General features: G+C 45.8%; 1 protein-coding gene across 18 annotated transcripts in view; it reads left to right on the forward strand.

Annotated features, from left to right (window-relative positions):
• Window positions 1-18,720, forward strand: part of rassf4a (Ras association domain family member 4a) — a 274,406-nt gene that overhangs the window by 147,436 nt on the left and 108,250 nt on the right. For 15 of the 18 annotated variants that reach the window (XM_072583217.1, XM_072583220.1, XM_072583219.1 and 12 more), the window contains 2 exons: window positions 6,781-6,874; window positions 10,974-11,049. In XM_072583217.1, coding sequence (XP_072439318.1) covers window positions 6,816-6,874; window positions 10,974-11,049 — 135 coding nt within the window. In that variant the 5' untranslated portion in view covers window positions 6,781-6,815. The remainder of the gene's footprint in view (window positions 1-6,780; window positions 6,875-10,973; window positions 11,050-18,720) is intronic. The other 3 variants (XM_072583229.1, XM_072583230.1, XM_072583231.1) reach the window with 1 other exon arrangement.

Raw genomic sequence — 18,720 nt, forward strand, 5'->3', positions numbered from 1 at the left:
ACATTTTAAAAGCCAAAGTGATAAGGAGCAACAAATAGTTTAAAGTCAAACAATGTACTAATGCAGAAAAGTAGTATGGATCCTGAGGACTGGGATACAAAGGTCAACAAAAGTTGACAAAGCAGAACAATAAAAAGTGTGTATAAAATAAATTTACACATGATATCAAAATTAAACCAACATTGTATGAAATCATTAAGAGTGTGGCCAGTAGCCATGTGAACAGGGTTGTGGGACAGCTTTGTTGAGATCTATACTTCTGTTCCCTGGAGTGGTGTCCTCAACCCAAGTATCTTCAGCTGCTTCATCAATGACCTTCCCGCCATCGTTAAATCAGAAGTGGGAATGTTCGCTCATGATTGTGCAATATTCAGCACCATTCATAATTCCTTCATTACTGAGGCATGTTCAATTCTGCAAGACTTGTATAATATTCAGACAAAAATAATACCATTTGCATCACAAAAGTGCCAGGTGATGACCATCTACAATAACAGACAATCTCGCTATCATATCTTTACATTCATTGATATTGCCTTCATTGAATTCTCCCAGCTATCAACATCCCGAGGAATACCATTAACCGGAAATGTAACGAGATTAGCCATATAAATACTTTGGTTACAACAGCAGGTCAGAGGCTAGGAATTCTGATTCCTCAGAGCCAGTTCACATCTACAAGGCACGAGTCAGGAGTGTGATGGAATACTCCTCACTTGCCTGGATGATAACGGGTCCAATACCCAAGAAGTTTGACATCATCCAGTACAAAGAAGCCCACTTATTTGGCACCAGATCCACAAACATCCACTCCTTCCACCACCGACACTCTGTGTGTCATCTACAAGATGCACTTTAAAAATTCACCAAGGTTTCTTAGACAGCACCCTGCAAAGCCACACTTTCTTCCATCTGGAAGGAGAAAAGCAGCGGATACATGGATCACCACCAACTGCAAGATCTCCCCCAAACCACTCATCATCATGAGTTGGAAATTATCATCATTCCATCACTTTTGCTTCCTAGTGGCATTAGTAGTGGACTGCAGTAGTTCAAGAAGGCAACTCACCACCACCTTCTCAATGGCAAGTAGGGAGAGAAATAAATGCTGGCTCAGCCAGTGATGCCCTCATCCCGTGAATGAAGAGAGAAAAATTGCATGGTTGAGTGCAGGGGTAAAGGATATTTGCTTCAGTTTTATAGGATCTTGGTGAGACCGCACCTAGTACATTGCTTTGGCCAACTTACCTAAGAAAAGATATACTTGTCATAACAAAGCTCCACCTAAATGGATGATCACCAAATTAATTCCTCAGATGGTGGGACTGTCCTATGAGAGGAGAGGTTGGAGAAACTGGGCCTGCATTCTCTGGACTTTAGAAGGATGAGAGGTCTTGTATTGAAGCTTTAACATATCTTAAAGGATTGGACTGAGTGAGGAAGAATACAGAATAAATGTTTTCCCTCACTTTCTTTGGGGCGTTGGTGGTGGTAGTGGTGGTGCTGAATGGGAAAAGTCACTCAGAATTTGGAGCAAGCCATTTGGGACTAAGCTGAGAAGGAACTTCCTTCATGCAGAAAGTGCGAAATCTTTGGAGCTGCCTTGCCCAGAGGGCTGTGGAATGTCAATCATTGAGTATATTCAAGACAGCGATTGATTGGTTTGTAGCTATTAAGGATATCAAAGGGTATAGGGACAGCACAGGAAGATAGTATTGAGATACATATCATCCATGATCTGGAATGGTACAGCAGGTTGGATGGACTATTTCTGGGATTTTTAAAATATATTTTCTATCCGCTTTTGGTCCACTTGTGATCTCTAATCAGTCACATCCTTCCTTTCACCACACTTTTATTATTTATAACTTGCGGAAGATTTTGGAGTCCCCTTTTATGTTTGTTACCAGTCCCTGTTCCTACTAACTCTTTGCTTTTCGAATTTGACTTTTCACTTCTCTGTTTTCAGAGTGTTCTTCATTGTATTTCCAACATGACACCTGTTGTAAGCACACTTTCTTTCGTCTTAATCTTTAAATCCTTTGTCATCCAGGGGACTCTAGATTTGTTGGCCCCGCTTTCCTGTTTTGGTGATCTTCAATAACTGATGCATTCTTTCTGTCAACAACATTAGCAAGCAGAGTCCAGTGGCCAGCTGATTACTGCACTCCTACCATACAGTATAAATGTTGGGTTCCCTCTTAAACTGTCATTTATATGAATTGTCCTGATGAGTGCAAGATGAAAAGCTTTGATAAAATATGCTTTTTATCAGAGATATTCAAATCTTATACTACCAAATGACTACTTGTACTGCCAAATAAGGTCAAATAAATAGTGAACTGTGTTGATAGTAGAGGAATAGTACGCTGGATGTTCTAATGAAACAAAAACTGAATAAGTGATGAAGACTCACTGAAGTTATCTAAAGGAGAGGAATGAAGACATTTTGAAGCACACCAAGCAGTTACAAATCCCCGAGTACTGTTGGTTTCTATTCCAATATTTAAATGAAGTGGGTGAGACTATTGCAAACTTCCTTACTCTGACCATTGAAAGTTCTCTTGAGGAAGAAGCATATTCACATGCTGCTCTGCTTTTCAGTAAGTTCAAAGGGAAACCAATAAATTGTACATATGTTAGCCTCACATTTATAGAGTCATAGAGATGTACACCATGGAATTGTTGGAAACTTGTTAGAATCCTGGGTAGAACGGTGGCACAGTGATTAGCACTGCTGCCTCACAGCGCCAGATACCCAGGTTCAATTCCCACCTCAGTCTGTGTGGAGTTTGCACATTCTCCCTATGTCTGCGTGGGTTTGCTCTGGTTTCTTCCCGCAGTCCAAAAATGTGCAGGTTAGGTGAATTGGCCATGTTAAATTGCCCCTAGTGGTAAATGTAGGGGAATGGGTCTGGGTGGGTTGCTCATCGGAGGGTCGGTGTGGACTTGTTGGACCGAAGGGCCTGTTTCCACACTGTAAGTAATCTAATCTATAAAGGATAATGTGATGGAAAATTCTAAAATTTAGAACCAGATGGATTTGTAAAGGCTGGGTTATTTCTTTGACTGATTTCTTTGTTGAAAAGTTGGCTGGTGCAGTGGACAGGGTCTATCAAATGCTTTGTTATTGATATGGTCTTTTAGAAGGCACATGATGAAGTACCTGGTATCAAAGTGTCAATTAAAATTGAAACTTATTGAACTGTTTAGGAATAGGCTGAGTGAAAGGAGATAGAAAAACTACACTAGTTGATAGGAGGTGATCGGGCGGGGGAGGGGGGAGGGGATCTCAAAGAGATGTTTTAGAAGGGTCTCAACTGTGTACCATTTATGAATGATTTAGATGGTAGAATTGAAAGCCACATTCCCAAGTTTGCCAATGAAACAAGGACTGTAAACAGTCGTGAAGAGGAAAAAGAAAATAGCAAAGAAATTTCAATGGATTAAGTTTTGGGGTAAAACTGCGGCAAACCCATTTCTTTACAGGCAATTTTTGAGGTTTGGAATGAAAATGAGATTGGAGTGCTTTATAAACTGTGAATCGCTAGAAACAAGTTCAAAGAGAATTGGGAGTCTATGTGCAAAGATCATTAAAATAGTATGAAAACATAGATAAAGTAATCAAAAAGACGAGTGTAATGATGGACTTCCGTATTCCACTGCTCTCGATGTCGAGAATAGAAGGTGTTATACAGCTGTGCTAAGTTCTACTCTGCAGTTTTTAGTCTGAATTTCCAAACCTGAGGGAGAATATACTGGTCTTGGCAGTAGTGTAAAATACATTTTCCCAAATGTTACCTTGAATTGGAGAGTAGATTTTGAAAGGAGGTTATTTTAGCTAGGCTTCTGTTCCCTGGAAATTAGAAGGTTAACTGGTGGTTTGATTGCTGTTTTCACTGGAGGCAATGGCTTAGTGGTGTTTTCTTGGACTATTAATCCTGGTAATGATCTGGCAACTTGGGTTCGAATCTTGCCATGGCAGATGGTAGAATTTGGATTCAATTAACAGTAGTATAATAATGACCATGAAACCATTAGTAATTGGACAAAAAGTCCATCTGGTTCACGAATATCCTTACATACCCAGCGCAATATTGACTGTTAACTACCCTTTGGGAAATTGGGGATGGGCAATAAATGCTGGCTGAAACAATGATGCTCAGATCCCATTGAATGAATACCTATTAAAAAAAAATGAAAAGGAAGAGAGGGTGTAGGTAGAGAGAGGGTCTGACATTGGGGCACAGCCTAAAGTTTGGAGTTGGACCTTACAGGAGTGAAGTTAGCAAAGAATTCTATTTGCAGAAAATAGTAAAAACTTGGAACAGTTGATGTTGAATCTGAGATTAATAGATTTTTCATAACCAAACATACTGAAGCATGGGGAGAAAAGATATGTAAATGGAGTTTGGTCACAGATAGACCATGATCTAATTGAATAGCAGAAGAACTCAAGGGGCTGAGTGGTCTCCTCTGATTTCTGTATTTGTCTTTATACTCCAAATTTTAAGGATGGAGGCGAAGAAGTATTCAAGGTGCCTACCTGTATTCACAATAACAAAATAAACACAGCGTACATACAAATCTGCTTGTGGACTTTAGGAAGTAATGTGACACAGAGCATAGACACATGGTGGTCAGTCACCTATTTCTGTGTTGTTGGATAAGTATGACTTTCCGAGTGGCTTATTGAGCTTTGTCTAACTTTGTTATCAGAAAAATATGCTGTAGAACTATGACAGCAGAGTGACAAGTTCTGAGGGGCTGAGATTTTACATGAGCTTTACAGCATAGGGAAGAGCCCATTGACCCTAAACAAACCCGTCTCACTTCATCTCACCCCAAATCCTGGTCTGCACTGACTCTGGTTTGTCAGTTGCAAGTTATTAATTGGTATGTTGGAAGCCAAGTTGAATTCTGGTAATACTATTTGCTTTGTGTCCATTGTGTGTGTAAACCATCATCATATTTTACTCTGTGCTACTGCAAGTAATTCACAACTTTCTCCGCATGTTTATTTGAGGAGGCTAAGGGGTGACCTTATAGAGGTTAATAAAATCATGAGGGGCATGGATAGGATAAATAGGCAAAGTCTTTTCACTGGGGTGGGGGAGTCCAGAACTGGAGGGCGTAGGTTTAGGGTGAGAAGGGAATGATATAAAAGAGACCTAAGAGGCAATATTTTCATACAGAGAGTGGTGCGTGTGTGGAATGAGCTGACAGAGGAAGTAGTGAAGGCTGTACAATTGCAACATTTGAAAGGCATCTAGATGGGTATATGAATAGGGAGGTTTGGAGGGATATGGTCCAGGTGATGGCAGGTGGGACTAGATTGGGCTGGGATATCTGGTCGGCATAGACGGGTTGGACCAAAGGGTCTGTTTCCATGCTGTACATCTCTATGACTCTATGAGATGTGGTTTAGCTCTCTTACCAAATTAAAGATTGTTGGCGTAAAACAAAAATTTCTAATGCACTCAATGCAGGTGGATCATTTACTGATTTTGATTTATGAATGCAGACAATGTACAATGTGTAATATTATTTATATATTTAACCTCTCAATGGTTTCACTCCAGGATGGTAAAGGATCTGGTTCATTTTCCTGTTAAATTGTATTCTGCTTAACTAATGTTTGATTTAGCCTGGCACCCTCTTTTTTTTTGGTTGCTTAGTTTAATTTTTCTTTGTGTTACTGCCTGGGATGGAAGATTGAAGTGTTGAGGAAAGGTTGAATAGGCTTGGGTTGTTTTTGTTGGAGCAGAGAAGACTGAGGGGTGATCTCACTGAGGTGTACAAGATGATGAGGTGCATGGACAGTGTGGCTAAGAAGCAGCTCTTCCCCTGAGTTGAAGGGTCAGTCACGGGGGTGGGGACACAGGTTCAAGGAGAGAGGCAGGAGGTTTAGGTGAATGTGTGGAAAATTGTTTTTACTCAGAGGGTGGAGGCAGTCTGGAATGTACTTCCTGGGAGAGTGGTGGATACGAAATGCCTCACATCCTTTAAAAAGTACCTGGATGAGCACTTGTCATGTAATAACATTCAAAGCTTTGGGCCATGTGTTGGTGAATGGGATGAGGTTGAAGGTCAGATGTTTCTCACATGTCGGCGCAGACTCGAGAGGCTGAAGGCCCTCTTTTGCCCTATATGATTATATGATTTTAAGACAATTCATTTGAATTAAGCAATTAGCCGTGGTATATGAAGTACAACCTCTACGAGAGAAAGATACTTGCATGTATGATTTGCTGTTGGCCAGCCAAAGAGGCAGGTCCTCCATCGAGAGGGGACGGCCTAGTGATATTATCAGTGGATTGTTAATCCAGTGATTCACGTAATGTTCTGGCGACCTGAGTTTGACTCCTGCAACAGCAGATGATAGAATTTGAATTCAGTTAAAAAACAAATCTGGAATTGAGTCTAATGATAACCATAAATCTATTGTCATTTGTAAAAATGCATCACTCGTGTCCTCTATGGAAGGAAACTGTCATCCTTATCCGGTCTGGCCTACATGTAACTCCAGACCCACAGCAATGTGGTTGACTCTTAACTACCCTCTGGGTAATTAGGAATGGGAAATAAGTGCTGGCCTAGTTAGCAAAACCCTCATTCTGTGAATGAATAAAAAAACCCACCACAACCATCATGGTGATTGATCTTTGGCATTGTTCTACATCACAGTCTGCTCAATTGAACTAATTGAGCCCCAGAAGATTAAATTGTTGTCAACAGGAAATAGTTGTTTGGCTCTAACAAGTTTCATTTTTGTTTCAGGCACATACATTTTCCCCAGTGGGTCCAAAATAGCCATGGAAGGAAGCCAACAAACGACTTTTGTTAAAATCAGTGAAGACAAATGCATTTCGAAGTAAGTGTCTTTTTTTGTAACACAGACATTTGGTTCTGATCTTCTATTTTCTGTCAAAAGCTTTTTATATTCTCATTCAGCTCAGCAAGGTTGGGGTCATCAACGTTTCCTCTGAGCACTGTCGATACAATTCGACCAGGGCACATAGTTGGAAACAACAGACAATGTTAACCTCTCCCATTTGCCTTGGTCTTATAAGGACTTCCACCTAACAGCTTGGCTATGAGCTGATGAAGTTTTCTTGATTTAAATAAGCAGAAAATAGTCATGGTTCTGATTGGGAGACTGAGCCTTTTAAAGGCACTAGATATAGCAGATATCACTTCATGTCAAAAAGTCGATAATATCAAAAATGAATCTGTGGAAATTGTAGAATGAGTGGTTAATCTATGGAACAGAATCCATAGGGAGATGGTAAGATCATTGATTAAATCAAATTACAGTTAAATAAATTTGTTTTAGATTTGTTTTTAAATAGATTTTATGAGTAAACTGAGACATATTTGAATGTTTGTGGTGAGTGATGCAATGCCTGGGAGAACAAAAGTGATTGTGGAACTATGGTTTCGAGGCAGTTGACCACTGGGGTTTTCCTCCCATCATGACTGGGTCTTTCACAGGCCAATTGCTAAAGATCAGTCAACAGGTCCATGATCGTTGTGTCATGAAACTACCAGGATGGTCAAGGTTGAATTAGGTGACCCCGGTCATTCTTCATCTGACAATCCTTTTGCTCCTCCATTTAAAATGAAGAACAATTGTCTTTACCGATGCTGAGACTGGTTTAGTCCCAGATTTCAAAATGAGCTGTTGCTTTATTTGTTCCTTTATTCCTCCAGGAAGAGAAATGACCTGGAAAATGATTAGTTCCGAGTTTGTCTGATCAGCTTAGTACTTGAATAAAGATGGGGATGTGTCAGATGACTGTTTCTCATCTCACCTTCACTGTTCTGTAGAATAACTTTCTCTCACTTCCGAAGCCTTTCCTTGAGGTGTTCCACATCACAACGTACATGCATCATTTGTACTGCCTCTATGTGGTGAAAGGTTAGAGTTTGGATTTAAAGTAGTAGCAGATGAGGGTCTGAAAGTTCTAACTAGGTCAGACAGAGTCTTTCTTGATGAGTGGAGATAATCCAGCATTTGTCAGTGAGCAGGGACTTTTGTGATTTGCATGGGGATTGGTTAGCTCAGTTGGCTGGACATTTGGCTTGCAATCCAGAGCCACGCCAATGGTGCTGGTTCAATTCCCCTGATACAGCTGAAGTTACTGAGATGGTTCACGCTTTTCCCTCTCCTGAGGCATTGTGACTCTGAGGTTAATCTCCTCACCGGTCATCTTTCCCTGATAAGAGATTTGGACTATGGTGACTTCTTCTACTGTGGTTTACAACAGGCGGGGTAAACATTGAGAGCCATTGGCTTGTTTTTGTTTGAAAAACACACAAATTGAACATTTTTGGGCAATTCAGATGAGACCTGACTGGGATCAAGAGCAAACATAGTTCCTGTCCTCAATTAAAAAAAAACAAGTATGGAACAGTTCAGGGAAAGCACAGTTACCCCAGAAGAAAATGTAGTTTGTATAACTTCCACACTGAGTGTTTGGTTAGAGGTCTGCAGGTTATTAAAAAGCTAAGAAAATCTCAGCTTCCAGGTTTGTGAGTATCTGCATAAGAAAGCTTTAGTTCAAATGGAGGAACTGGGGAAATCTGCTATGCTGGACTTAAAGGTTTGGTATAAAAGGATAATTTCTGAAAAATAGTGGTATGTGGTATTGGGTGAGACTTTGTTTTGCAGTGTGTTTTAAGATCTCTCTGTTCTATACCGAGACAGCTTTATTGTGTTTTTGTTTACATTTTTTCTGAAATGCACTTTTAAAGAAATTCTGCAGCAAATACAATGTTGAAAAAACATTTGGGTAAGGACATAAATAGGAAAGGTTTGGGGAGATATGGGGGGAGTAGGCAGATGGGAATAGTTTAGTTTGGGATTATTTTCAGCATGGACCAGTTTGACCAAAGGGTCTGTTTCCGAGCTGTATCACTCTATGACTATTAGTAAACTTTGCTTAGAATCTATCAGGCCAGCTTTCAATCTGGGATCTGACCTTTCCAATAGCCTAGATCATCACATGTGACTCAGCAATTTTACTGCCACGCTTAAAAAAATATTTTATACCATTTTCGTAACTAGCAAAAATATTTACACATTTATATTTCATAGTCAAGATACTGAAGAGAAATCCTAACAGAAGTGTCATTTCTGAGTGGAAGTGATACCAATTCTCTCCTGACTTCAGACTTCCTGTTTAGCAATACTTATTTTCGAGTTACGTAATGCTGCAAGTGTACACAATCTGGAGAATTAGAGACCAAACACAAGATTCAAATCGTGACTGCACACAGATTTGCATTTTTGACATTATTGACAATGTGACCACAACCATTCAGCTCTTAGACTGATTAAAATACTCCACCAATTGAGTACAACCATCTTGATTGGAGAATGAACTTGCTGGTATTCTGTTGTGGATAGCCTGGAAAAATGTCTCTCTTCAGTAATTCAAAGTTATCTTATTAGATTTTTGTAACATTTCATAAGCGATGCTTTCTCATTGATGTTACACTTTGACAATTAATGAGCTGGACCATTGCTACTTGCAGCATTGACGAATCTGTGTTCACAACGTGTTGTTGAGTGGGAGGCCAGCCCTGTTTAATCACAAGGGTGTACAGTCCCCCTCTGTAGACAAGCCCTGATCTTCTGGCACAATGTAACCAAAAATGGGTGAGTGAAATAACAGTGGCTGGCTCCTATCACCAAGTCACCCTTTATTTACCAGAGAACAGTAGACTGGCAGTGGCCAGCCAGCCCAAGAGTCAGTGTTCAATTGAGAAGATTCTACTCTCCTGATTTTCTTATATTTTTTGATGTGGTGTAGGAGACAGTGAAGAAACAATGTGTGCAGAAAACTTTATTCATGTTCCCCAACCAGAAAGATAAAACACCCGAGTGGCCACTGATGGACAATGCCCTTCTCTCTCTCTCCTGGTTGCATTTTCTCTTTTTCTTTTCTTAGTGAAAACACACGCAAAAAAGAAAATACAGTCACTGAAAAAACCAGAGGGCAAGGTCTAAGCCCTGCAACAAAATCAGCATAGTTCTTTTCTCAAAATAAAACACAAGAAGAGCAACACACAGGCTGTAACCAGCCAGTGAAACAACAGTTCCCGAAAGAGAACTGAAATACACCATTAACACATTAACTGTGAAGAATGGTCAGTTCAGGAATCAGTCCTTAAAAAAGGAATACCAGTAACAAACTTGCTGTGTAGACCATAGAGATGTACAGCATGTAAACAGACCCTTCGGTCCAACCCATCCATGCCGACCAGATATCCCAACCCAATCTCGTCCCACCTATCAGCACCCAGCCCATATCCCTCCAAACCCTTCCTATTCATTTACCCATCCAGATGCCTTTTAAAGCCAGTTCAGAAATTATGTCCCTAAAAATAGAAACCATTAGCATTACACACTGTAGCCAGCCAGCTCAGACTCAGTCCCCTGAACTGAGGGGATTTTCATCTCCTGGTCATTTTTCTTCCCTGATTGGCCTAGGTTAGCAATCCCAATGGTTAACAAGTCCAGCTGGTCCCAATCACTACAACGAGGTTTAGTGGCGAACAAACTGGGGAGATCTGTGTTTCTTGTTGTCCTTGTTATGGAATTGAGCACTAACTTCCAGGCACTAAAGAGAGCAAAGACTCCTGTTAGCACCATACACAACATAAACCAGTTGAATGAAGCATGGCTTTGTTGATCCTGAGACTTCTGTTTTTGGCTTTTGCTGTGTTTTCTGGCTGACCCATGCACCCCGACCTCCCTCTGCCCCTGCCAATCAGTCTGTTCCAGAGTTGACTGTGAGCATGATTCCTGATCCCTCAGCACTGGAGCTGGTGGCTGTTTCACAAGTTCCCAATGGCACAACACTGACATCAGGATAACAACCTACATTACCCTGTTGATCTTTTATTTGTTTACGGAATAGCTTGCTGCTCAGATTTAATTATGTGTTGATGTTGTTTGCGTTTAGGTCTGAACTGTTAATGCTTCTCAAAACCTACAACTGCTACCAAGAAGGGAAAAGTTTCCAGTTAAGACACCGAGAGGTAGGATAGTTAACTGAGCTCTAGATACCCACACTGGTTCAGCCATCAGAGCTACCTAATATAACCTCATTGGTATGGCCAGCAAATAATGAATTGATGACACAGTACATTGATGTTGCTTAATGTTTGGTCAGGCCACGTGCTTTAATTTATCGTCGAGGATCTGTGGAAATAGTTTCCATATTTCACATTTGTCTCAACAACTTGTATATTGTTTTCCTTTGCCCAGTTTCTACCATTCATCAGTTTTATCAGGAAGTGGAACTGCTTGTCTTTGCATTTGTAATAATTTAAATAGCACTGTATTTATCTGAATTGTGTCTCAAAACTAGTCTTTTGGATATAATTGGCTATTCAGCAACTTGAGTCTGTTTAGATCTTTGATAAGTTTATTTTATCATTGACAATCATTAACCTATTTTAACTCAGTATTATAATGAGTGTAATCATTAACCAGTTTTAAGTCAGTATTATAACGAGTGTAACTCCTGACACTGAACAGGTATCTGTTCCTTATTTTTGAATGGCAGAAATATTGCTGCCTAAGTGTGATCTCCCAGTTTATTTACTTCAGTTTGACGTTGATGCCAGTAAGCAATGAAGATGAGATGTCCATCCATGAGAGAAACGTCAACAGTCATCCATCAATAACATAAAGGAGTGTAGTTCATTTATTTTACTGCCCCTCTGCTTCACTCTTGCTTTTTGCTCTGTATGTCTCTCTCACCCTCTTTGTCTCTCTCAAACTCTTGGTCACTCCCAACCGTTATCTCTGTCATGCTGTTTGTCTGTCTATGTCTCTCCCATATCCTTCATCTTTCTCACACACTTCACCCTCTTGCGCTCTTGGTCCCTTTCACTTTCTTTGTCTCTCTTTCTTCTTCTCACACACACGTGCACACACACTCACATGCACACACACACACACGTGCACACACACTCACGTGCACACACACTCACATGCACACACACACACACACGTGCACACACACTCACGTGCACACACACTCACGTGCACACATACACACACACACACGTGCACACACACTCACGTGCACACACACTCACATGCACACACACACACACACTCACGTGCACACACACACACACACTCACGTGCACACACACACACACACACATGCGCGCACACACACACACACACACGCACACGTGCACACACACACACACACGCACACGCGCACACGCGCACACGCACACGCACGCACACGTACACACGCACACGTGCACACACACACGCACACACTCACGTGCACACACGCACACGTGCACACACACACACGCACACACTCACGTGCACACACACACACACACACACACACACACACGTGCACACACACCGACACGTGCCCACACACACACTCTACTGGTCCCCCTCACACATCTCATCCATCTCGCACTCCTCGTCCCTCACACTCCTCGTTCCCCCTCACACTCCTCGTTCCCCCTCGCACTCCTCATTCCACCCTCACACTCCTCGTCCCCCTCATACTCCTCGCTCCCCCTCACACTCCTCGTTCCCCCTCACACTCCTCGTTACCCCCCTCGTTCCCCCTCGCACTCCTCATTCCACCCTCACACTCCTCGTTCCCCCTCGCACTCCTCGTTCCCACTCACATTCCTTGTTCCAACCTGGCACTCCTCGTTCCCCCCTCACTCTCCTCGATCCCCTCTTGTACTCCTCATTCCCCCTCGCACTTCTCATCACCCTCACACTCCTGGTCCCCCTTACACTCCTCATTCCCCCTCCCACTCCTCGTTCCCTCTTGCACACCTCATCCCCCTCACACTCCACGTTCCCCCGTCGCACTCCTGGTCCCCCTCACACTCCTCGTTTCCCCTCACACACCTCGTTCCCCCCTCGCACTCCTCTTTCCTCCTCACACTCCTCGTCCCCCCCCCCCACTCCTCGTCCCTCTTGCACTCCTCTTTCCCCCTCACATTCCTCATTCCCCCTCGCACTCCTCACCCCACCTCGCAATCCTCGTCCCTCTCGCACTCCTCGCTCCCCCCTCACACTTCTGGTCCCCCCTCACACTCATTATTCCCCCTCGCACACCTCGTCTCCCTCACACCCCTCGTTCCCCCCTCGCACACCTCGTTGCCCCTCACACTCCCTTGTTTCCCCACGCACTCCTTGTTTCCCCTCACACACCTTGTTCCCCCTTCGCACTTCTCGTTTCCCCCTCGCACTCCTTGTTCCCCCCATACTCCTCATTCCCCCTCATACTCCTCGTTTCCCCCTCGCACTCCTCATTTCCCCCTCACACTCCTCGTCCCTCTTGCACTCCTCATTCTCCCCTCGCACTCCTCGTTTCCCCTTCACACTCCTCATTCCCCCTTACACTCCTCATTCCCCCTCGCACCCCTCATTCCACCCTCACACTCCTCATTCCACCCTCAGACTCCTCGTTCCCCCTCACACTCCTTGTTCCTCTCACATTCCTGGTCCCCCTCACACTCCTCGTTCCCCCTCACTCTCCTCGTTCCCCCCTTGGACTCGTCTTTCCCCCCTCGCATTTCACGTCACCCTCACACTCCTGGTCCCCTCGAACTCCTCATTCCCCCAGCACTCCTCTTTCCCCCTCGCGCACCTCGTCCCCCTCACACCCCTCGTTCCCCCCTCGCACTCCTGGTCCCCTCGAACTCCTCATTCCCCCTAGCACTCATCTTTCCCCCTCGCGCACCTCGTCCCCCTCGCACCCCTCGTTCCCCCCTCGCACTCCTGGTCCCCCTCACACTCGTCATTTCCCCCTCACACTCCTCTTTCCTCCTCACACTTCTTGTTCCCCCTCACACAAGTCGTCCCCCTCACACAAGTCGTCCCCCTCACACAAGTCGTCCCCCTCACACACGTCGTCCCCCTCACACACCTCGTTCCCCCTTCGGACTCCTCGTTTCCCCCTCGCACTCCTCGTTCCCCTTCACATTCGTCGTTCCCCCTCACACTCCTCATTTCCCCCTCGCACTCCTCACCCCCCCTCACATTCCTCATTCCCCCCCTCGAACTCCTGGTCCCCCCCACACTCCTCGCTCCCCCGACACTCCTCGTTCCCCCCCACACTCCTCATTCCCCCCTCACACTTCTCGTCACCTTCATCCTCCTGGTCCACTCGCACTCCTTGTTCCCCCTGACACACCTCGTTCCTCTCACACTCCTCGTTCCCCCCTCACACTCCTCGTCTCCCCTCACACTCCTCGTTCCCCCTCACACTCCTCGTTCCACCCTCACACTCCTGGTCCCCTTCACACTCCTCGTTCCCCCTCACACTCCTCGTTCCCCCCTCACATTCCTCGTTCCACCCTCACAATCCTGGTCCCCCTGCAGTCCTGGTCCCCCTCATACTCTGTCTGCCCCCCTCACACTCCTGGTCCCCCTCACACTCTGTCTGTCCCCCTCACACTCCTGGTCCCCCTCACACTCTGTCTGTCCCCCTCACACTCCTGGTCCCCCTTACACTCTGGATTAGTGGTGCTGGAAGAGCACAGGAGTTCAGGCAGCATCCAAGTAGCTTCAAAATTGACGTTTCGGGCAAAAGCCCTTCATCAGGAATAAAGGCAGTGAGCCTGAAGTGTGGAGAGATAAGCTAGAGGATGGTGAGGGTGGGGAGAAAGTAGCATAGAGTACAATGGGTGAATGGGGGCGGTGATAGGTCAGGGAGGAGAGGGTTGAGTGGATAGGTGGAAAAGGAGATAGGCAGGTCGGACAAGTCCGGACAAGTCATGGGGACAGTTACTGAGCTGGAAGTTTAGAACTAGGGTGAGGTGGGGGAAGGGGAAATGAGGAAACTGTTGAAGTCCACATTGATGCCCTGGGGTTGAAGTGTTCCGAGGCGGAAGATGAGGCGTTGTCCCCCTCACACTCTGTCTGTCCTCCTGCACTCCTGGTCCCCCTTGCACTCCTGGTCCCCCTCGCACTCCTGGTCCCCCTCACGCTCTGTCTGTCCCCCTCGCACTCCTGGTCCCCCTCGCACTCTTGGTCCCCCTGCACTCCTGGTCCCCCTCACACTCTGTCCACCTGCACTCCTGGTCCCCCTCGCACTCCTGGATCCCCTCACACCCTGTCTGTCCCCCTCATACTCTGTCCCTCTGCACTCCTGGTCCCCCTCGCACTCCTGGTCGCCCTCGCACTCCTGGTCACCCTCGCACCCCTGGTCCCCCTCATTCTATGTCTGTCCCCCTCACACTCCTGGTCCCCCTCGCACTCCTGGTCCCCCTCGCACTCCTAGTCCCCCTGCACTCCTGGTCCCCCTCACACTCTGTCTGTCCCCCTCACACGCTGTCTTTCCCCCTCACACGCTGTCTGTCCCCCTGCGCTCCTGGTCCCCCTCGCACTCCTGGTCCCCCTCATACTCTGTCTGTCCCCCTCACACTCCTGGTCCCCCTCACACTCTGTCTGTCCCCCTCACACTCTGTCTGTCCCCCTGCACTCCTGGTCCCCCTCGCACTCCTAGTCCCCCTGCACTCCTGGTCCCCCTCACACTCTGTCTGTTCCTCTCACACTCTGTCTGTCCCCCTGCACTCCTGGTCCCCCTTGCACTCCTGGTCCCTCTCACACTCTGTCTGTTCCCCTCATACTCTGTCTGTCCCCCTCACACTCCTGGTCCCCCTTACACTCCTGGTCCCTCTCGCACTCCTGGTCCCCCTCGCACTCCTGGTCCCCCTCACGCTCTGTCTCTCTCACGTTCTTCTTCTCCCTGCCCCTCTGGCTCTCTCCTCCGTTTGTTCCACCTTTTTTTGACTTCATAATGAATAATGAACCATTTGTGGACGAGTGAAGGGAATTGACCTCTGGGAATATCAAATTTTTGCCTTTTCTAATTCTGGCCGGATTAAAACAAAAACTGTGGATCACCGTGGCTCCGCATTTCGCTAGCTGTCCAGTTAGTTCCCTGTTACCAGCCATCAGTGTCTATTGGACTTTACCTTGAAAGGCAGCACCACCAACAATGCAAGCTATTGACTCAGTTCACGTCTCATTCCATAATAACGGCACACTCACCAGGACAACATTCTCTCAGAACTGCAATAGACAGTAGACAGGAGGTGCAGGAGTCGGCCTTTCTGCTCTTCGAGCCAGCACTACCATTCATTATGATCAATCAGTATCCTGTTCCTGCCTTATCCCCATAACCCTTGATTCCACTATCCTTAAGAGCTCTATCCAACTCTTTCTTGAAAGTATCCAGAGACTTGGCCTCCACAGCCTTCTGGGGCAGAGCATTCCATACACCCACCACTCTCTGAGTGAAGAAGTTTCTCCTCAACTCTGTTCTAAGTGGCCTACCCCTTATTTTTAAGCTGTGTCCTCTGGTTCTGGACTCACCCATTAGCGGAAACATGCTTCCTACCTCCAGAGTGTCCAATCCTTTAATAATCTCACATGTCTCAATCAGATCCCCTCTCAGCCTTCTAAACTTAAGGGTATACAAGCCCAGTCGCTCCAATCTTTCAACGTAAGACAGTCCCGCCATTCCGGGAATTGACCTCGTGAACCTACGCTGCACTCCCTTAATAGCCAGAATGTCTTTCCTCAAATTTGGAGACCAGAACTGCACACAATGTTCCAGGTGTGGTCTCATCAGGGCCCTGTACAGCTGCAGAAGAACCTCTTTGCTTCTATACTCAATTCCTCGATTCTCCAGCATTCGATTATCTGAATTTCGGATTATCCAGACAAGATCGCAAGGTTCCGATGCTTTGCTGAACTGTGTTATCCGGCATTCGATCATCTAAACAAAATACTCCCTGCCCGAGGTGTTCGGATAATCGAGGTGCCTCTGTACTTTGTTACAGTTGAAGAGAGTGCAGAAACCCCTGTGTGTTACTTGTCACCTTTGTGCTTCTTAATTAACTGTAGCCCTATGTGTAGACTTAAATCCTCTTCAGTTACCACCTCCTGACCAGGCTTCCTGCTTTAGAGGAGAAAGTGAGGACTGCAGATTCTGGAGATCAGAGCTGAAAATGTGTTGCTGGAAAAACGCAGCAGGTCAGGCAGCATCCAAGGAGCAGGAGAATCAACATTTTGGGCATAAGCCCTTCTTCAGGAATGAGGTTTTCCTGATTTTTTTCCTCATTCCTGAAGAAGGGCTTATGCCCGAAACGTCGATTCTCCTGCTCCTTGGATGCTGCTTCCTGCTTTAGATGAAAGGGAAAAGCTGCCATTACTGTTTTCTTTACCCTGTCTTCAGAAAAGCAACTTGTCCCATCTTAGTACTGCCTGTGACGTTTACTGGGAGTGGGAAATACCTTCAGGCAGCTTCATCGTTCACCAGCTTTAAGAAAAAGCTGACAGTGCGGGTTGATTTTTCTTCTCTTTGAAAACTGGTCTTTCAGGTTTGAAGTTCTGGCAGCTCAGTCTGGATGACAATGAGAACTCCATTTCGGACCACCAGGCCCCAAACAACCCACCCTCCAATCCTGGCACTTTCCCCTGCTACCGCAGGAACTGTAAAACCTGCGCCCACACCTCCTCCCTCACCTCTATCCAAGGCCCTAAAGGAGCCTTCCACATCCATCAAAGTTTTACTTGCACATCCACTAATATCATTTATTGTATCCGTTGCTCCCGATGCGGTCTCCTCTACATTGGGGAGACTGGGCGCCTCTTAGCAGAGCGCTTTAGGGAACATCTCTGGGACACCCGCACCAATCAACCACACCGCCCCGTGGCTCAACATTTTAACTCCCCCTCCCACTCTGCCGAGGACATGGAGGTCCTGGGCCTCCTTCACCACCGCTCCCTCACCACCAGACGCCTGGAGGAAGAACGCCTCATCTTCCGCCTCAGAACACTTCAACCCCAAGGCATCAATGTGGACTTCAACAGCTTCCTCATTTCCCCTTCCCCCACCTCATCCTAGTTTCAAACTTGCAGCTCAGTTACTGTCTCCTTGACTTGTCCGACCTGCCTATCTTCTTTTCCACCTATCCACTCCACCCTCTCCTCCTTGACCTATCACTTCATCTCCTCCCCCACTCACCCATTGTACTCTATGCTACTTTCTCCCCATCCCCACCCCCACCCTCCTCTAGCTTATCTCTCCACGCTTCAGGCTCACTGCCTTTATTCCTGAAGGACTTTTGCCCGAAACGTCGATTTCGAAGCTACTTGGATGCTGCCTGAACCGCTGTGCTCTTCCAGCACCACTAATTCAGAATCTGGTTTCCAGGATCTGCAGTCATTGTTTTTACAAAGCTGGATATCTGGCAGCCCTGAGAAACCTGTGGAATCGGATTAGTCCATTAGCTGTGGTCATGGTGTCAGGGAGAGGTGTACAATGTGAATCCTATGCATTACTGATGAGTGTGGCACTATGAACTGGTGGTGAAGTGGGGAGGGTTTGAAATTTGAAGATGCACTCAATGACCTTGGTACGCATTAGAGCCCCATGGTCACTATCTGCTTCCATTGCTTTCAAAGCGTTTTGCCTGGATGGCCTCCTAGTCCAACATGGCGAAAGTGGGTACTGCAGATCAGAGTCAAGATTAGGGTGGTGCTGGAAAAGCACAGCAGGTCAGGCAGCATCCAAGGAGCAGGAAAATCGACATTTCGGGCAAAAGCCCTTCATCAGGAATGAGGCAGGGCGCTTCCAGGGTGGAGAGATAAATAGGAGGGGGAGTGGGGCTCGAGAGAAGGTAGCCGAGAGTACA

The sequence above is a fragment of the Chiloscyllium punctatum genome, chromosome 13 (assembly GCF_047496795.1).
Source record: "Chiloscyllium punctatum isolate Juve2018m chromosome 13, sChiPun1.3, whole genome shotgun sequence".
Lineage (NCBI taxonomy): Eukaryota > Metazoa > Chordata > Chondrichthyes > Orectolobiformes > Hemiscylliidae > Chiloscyllium > Chiloscyllium punctatum.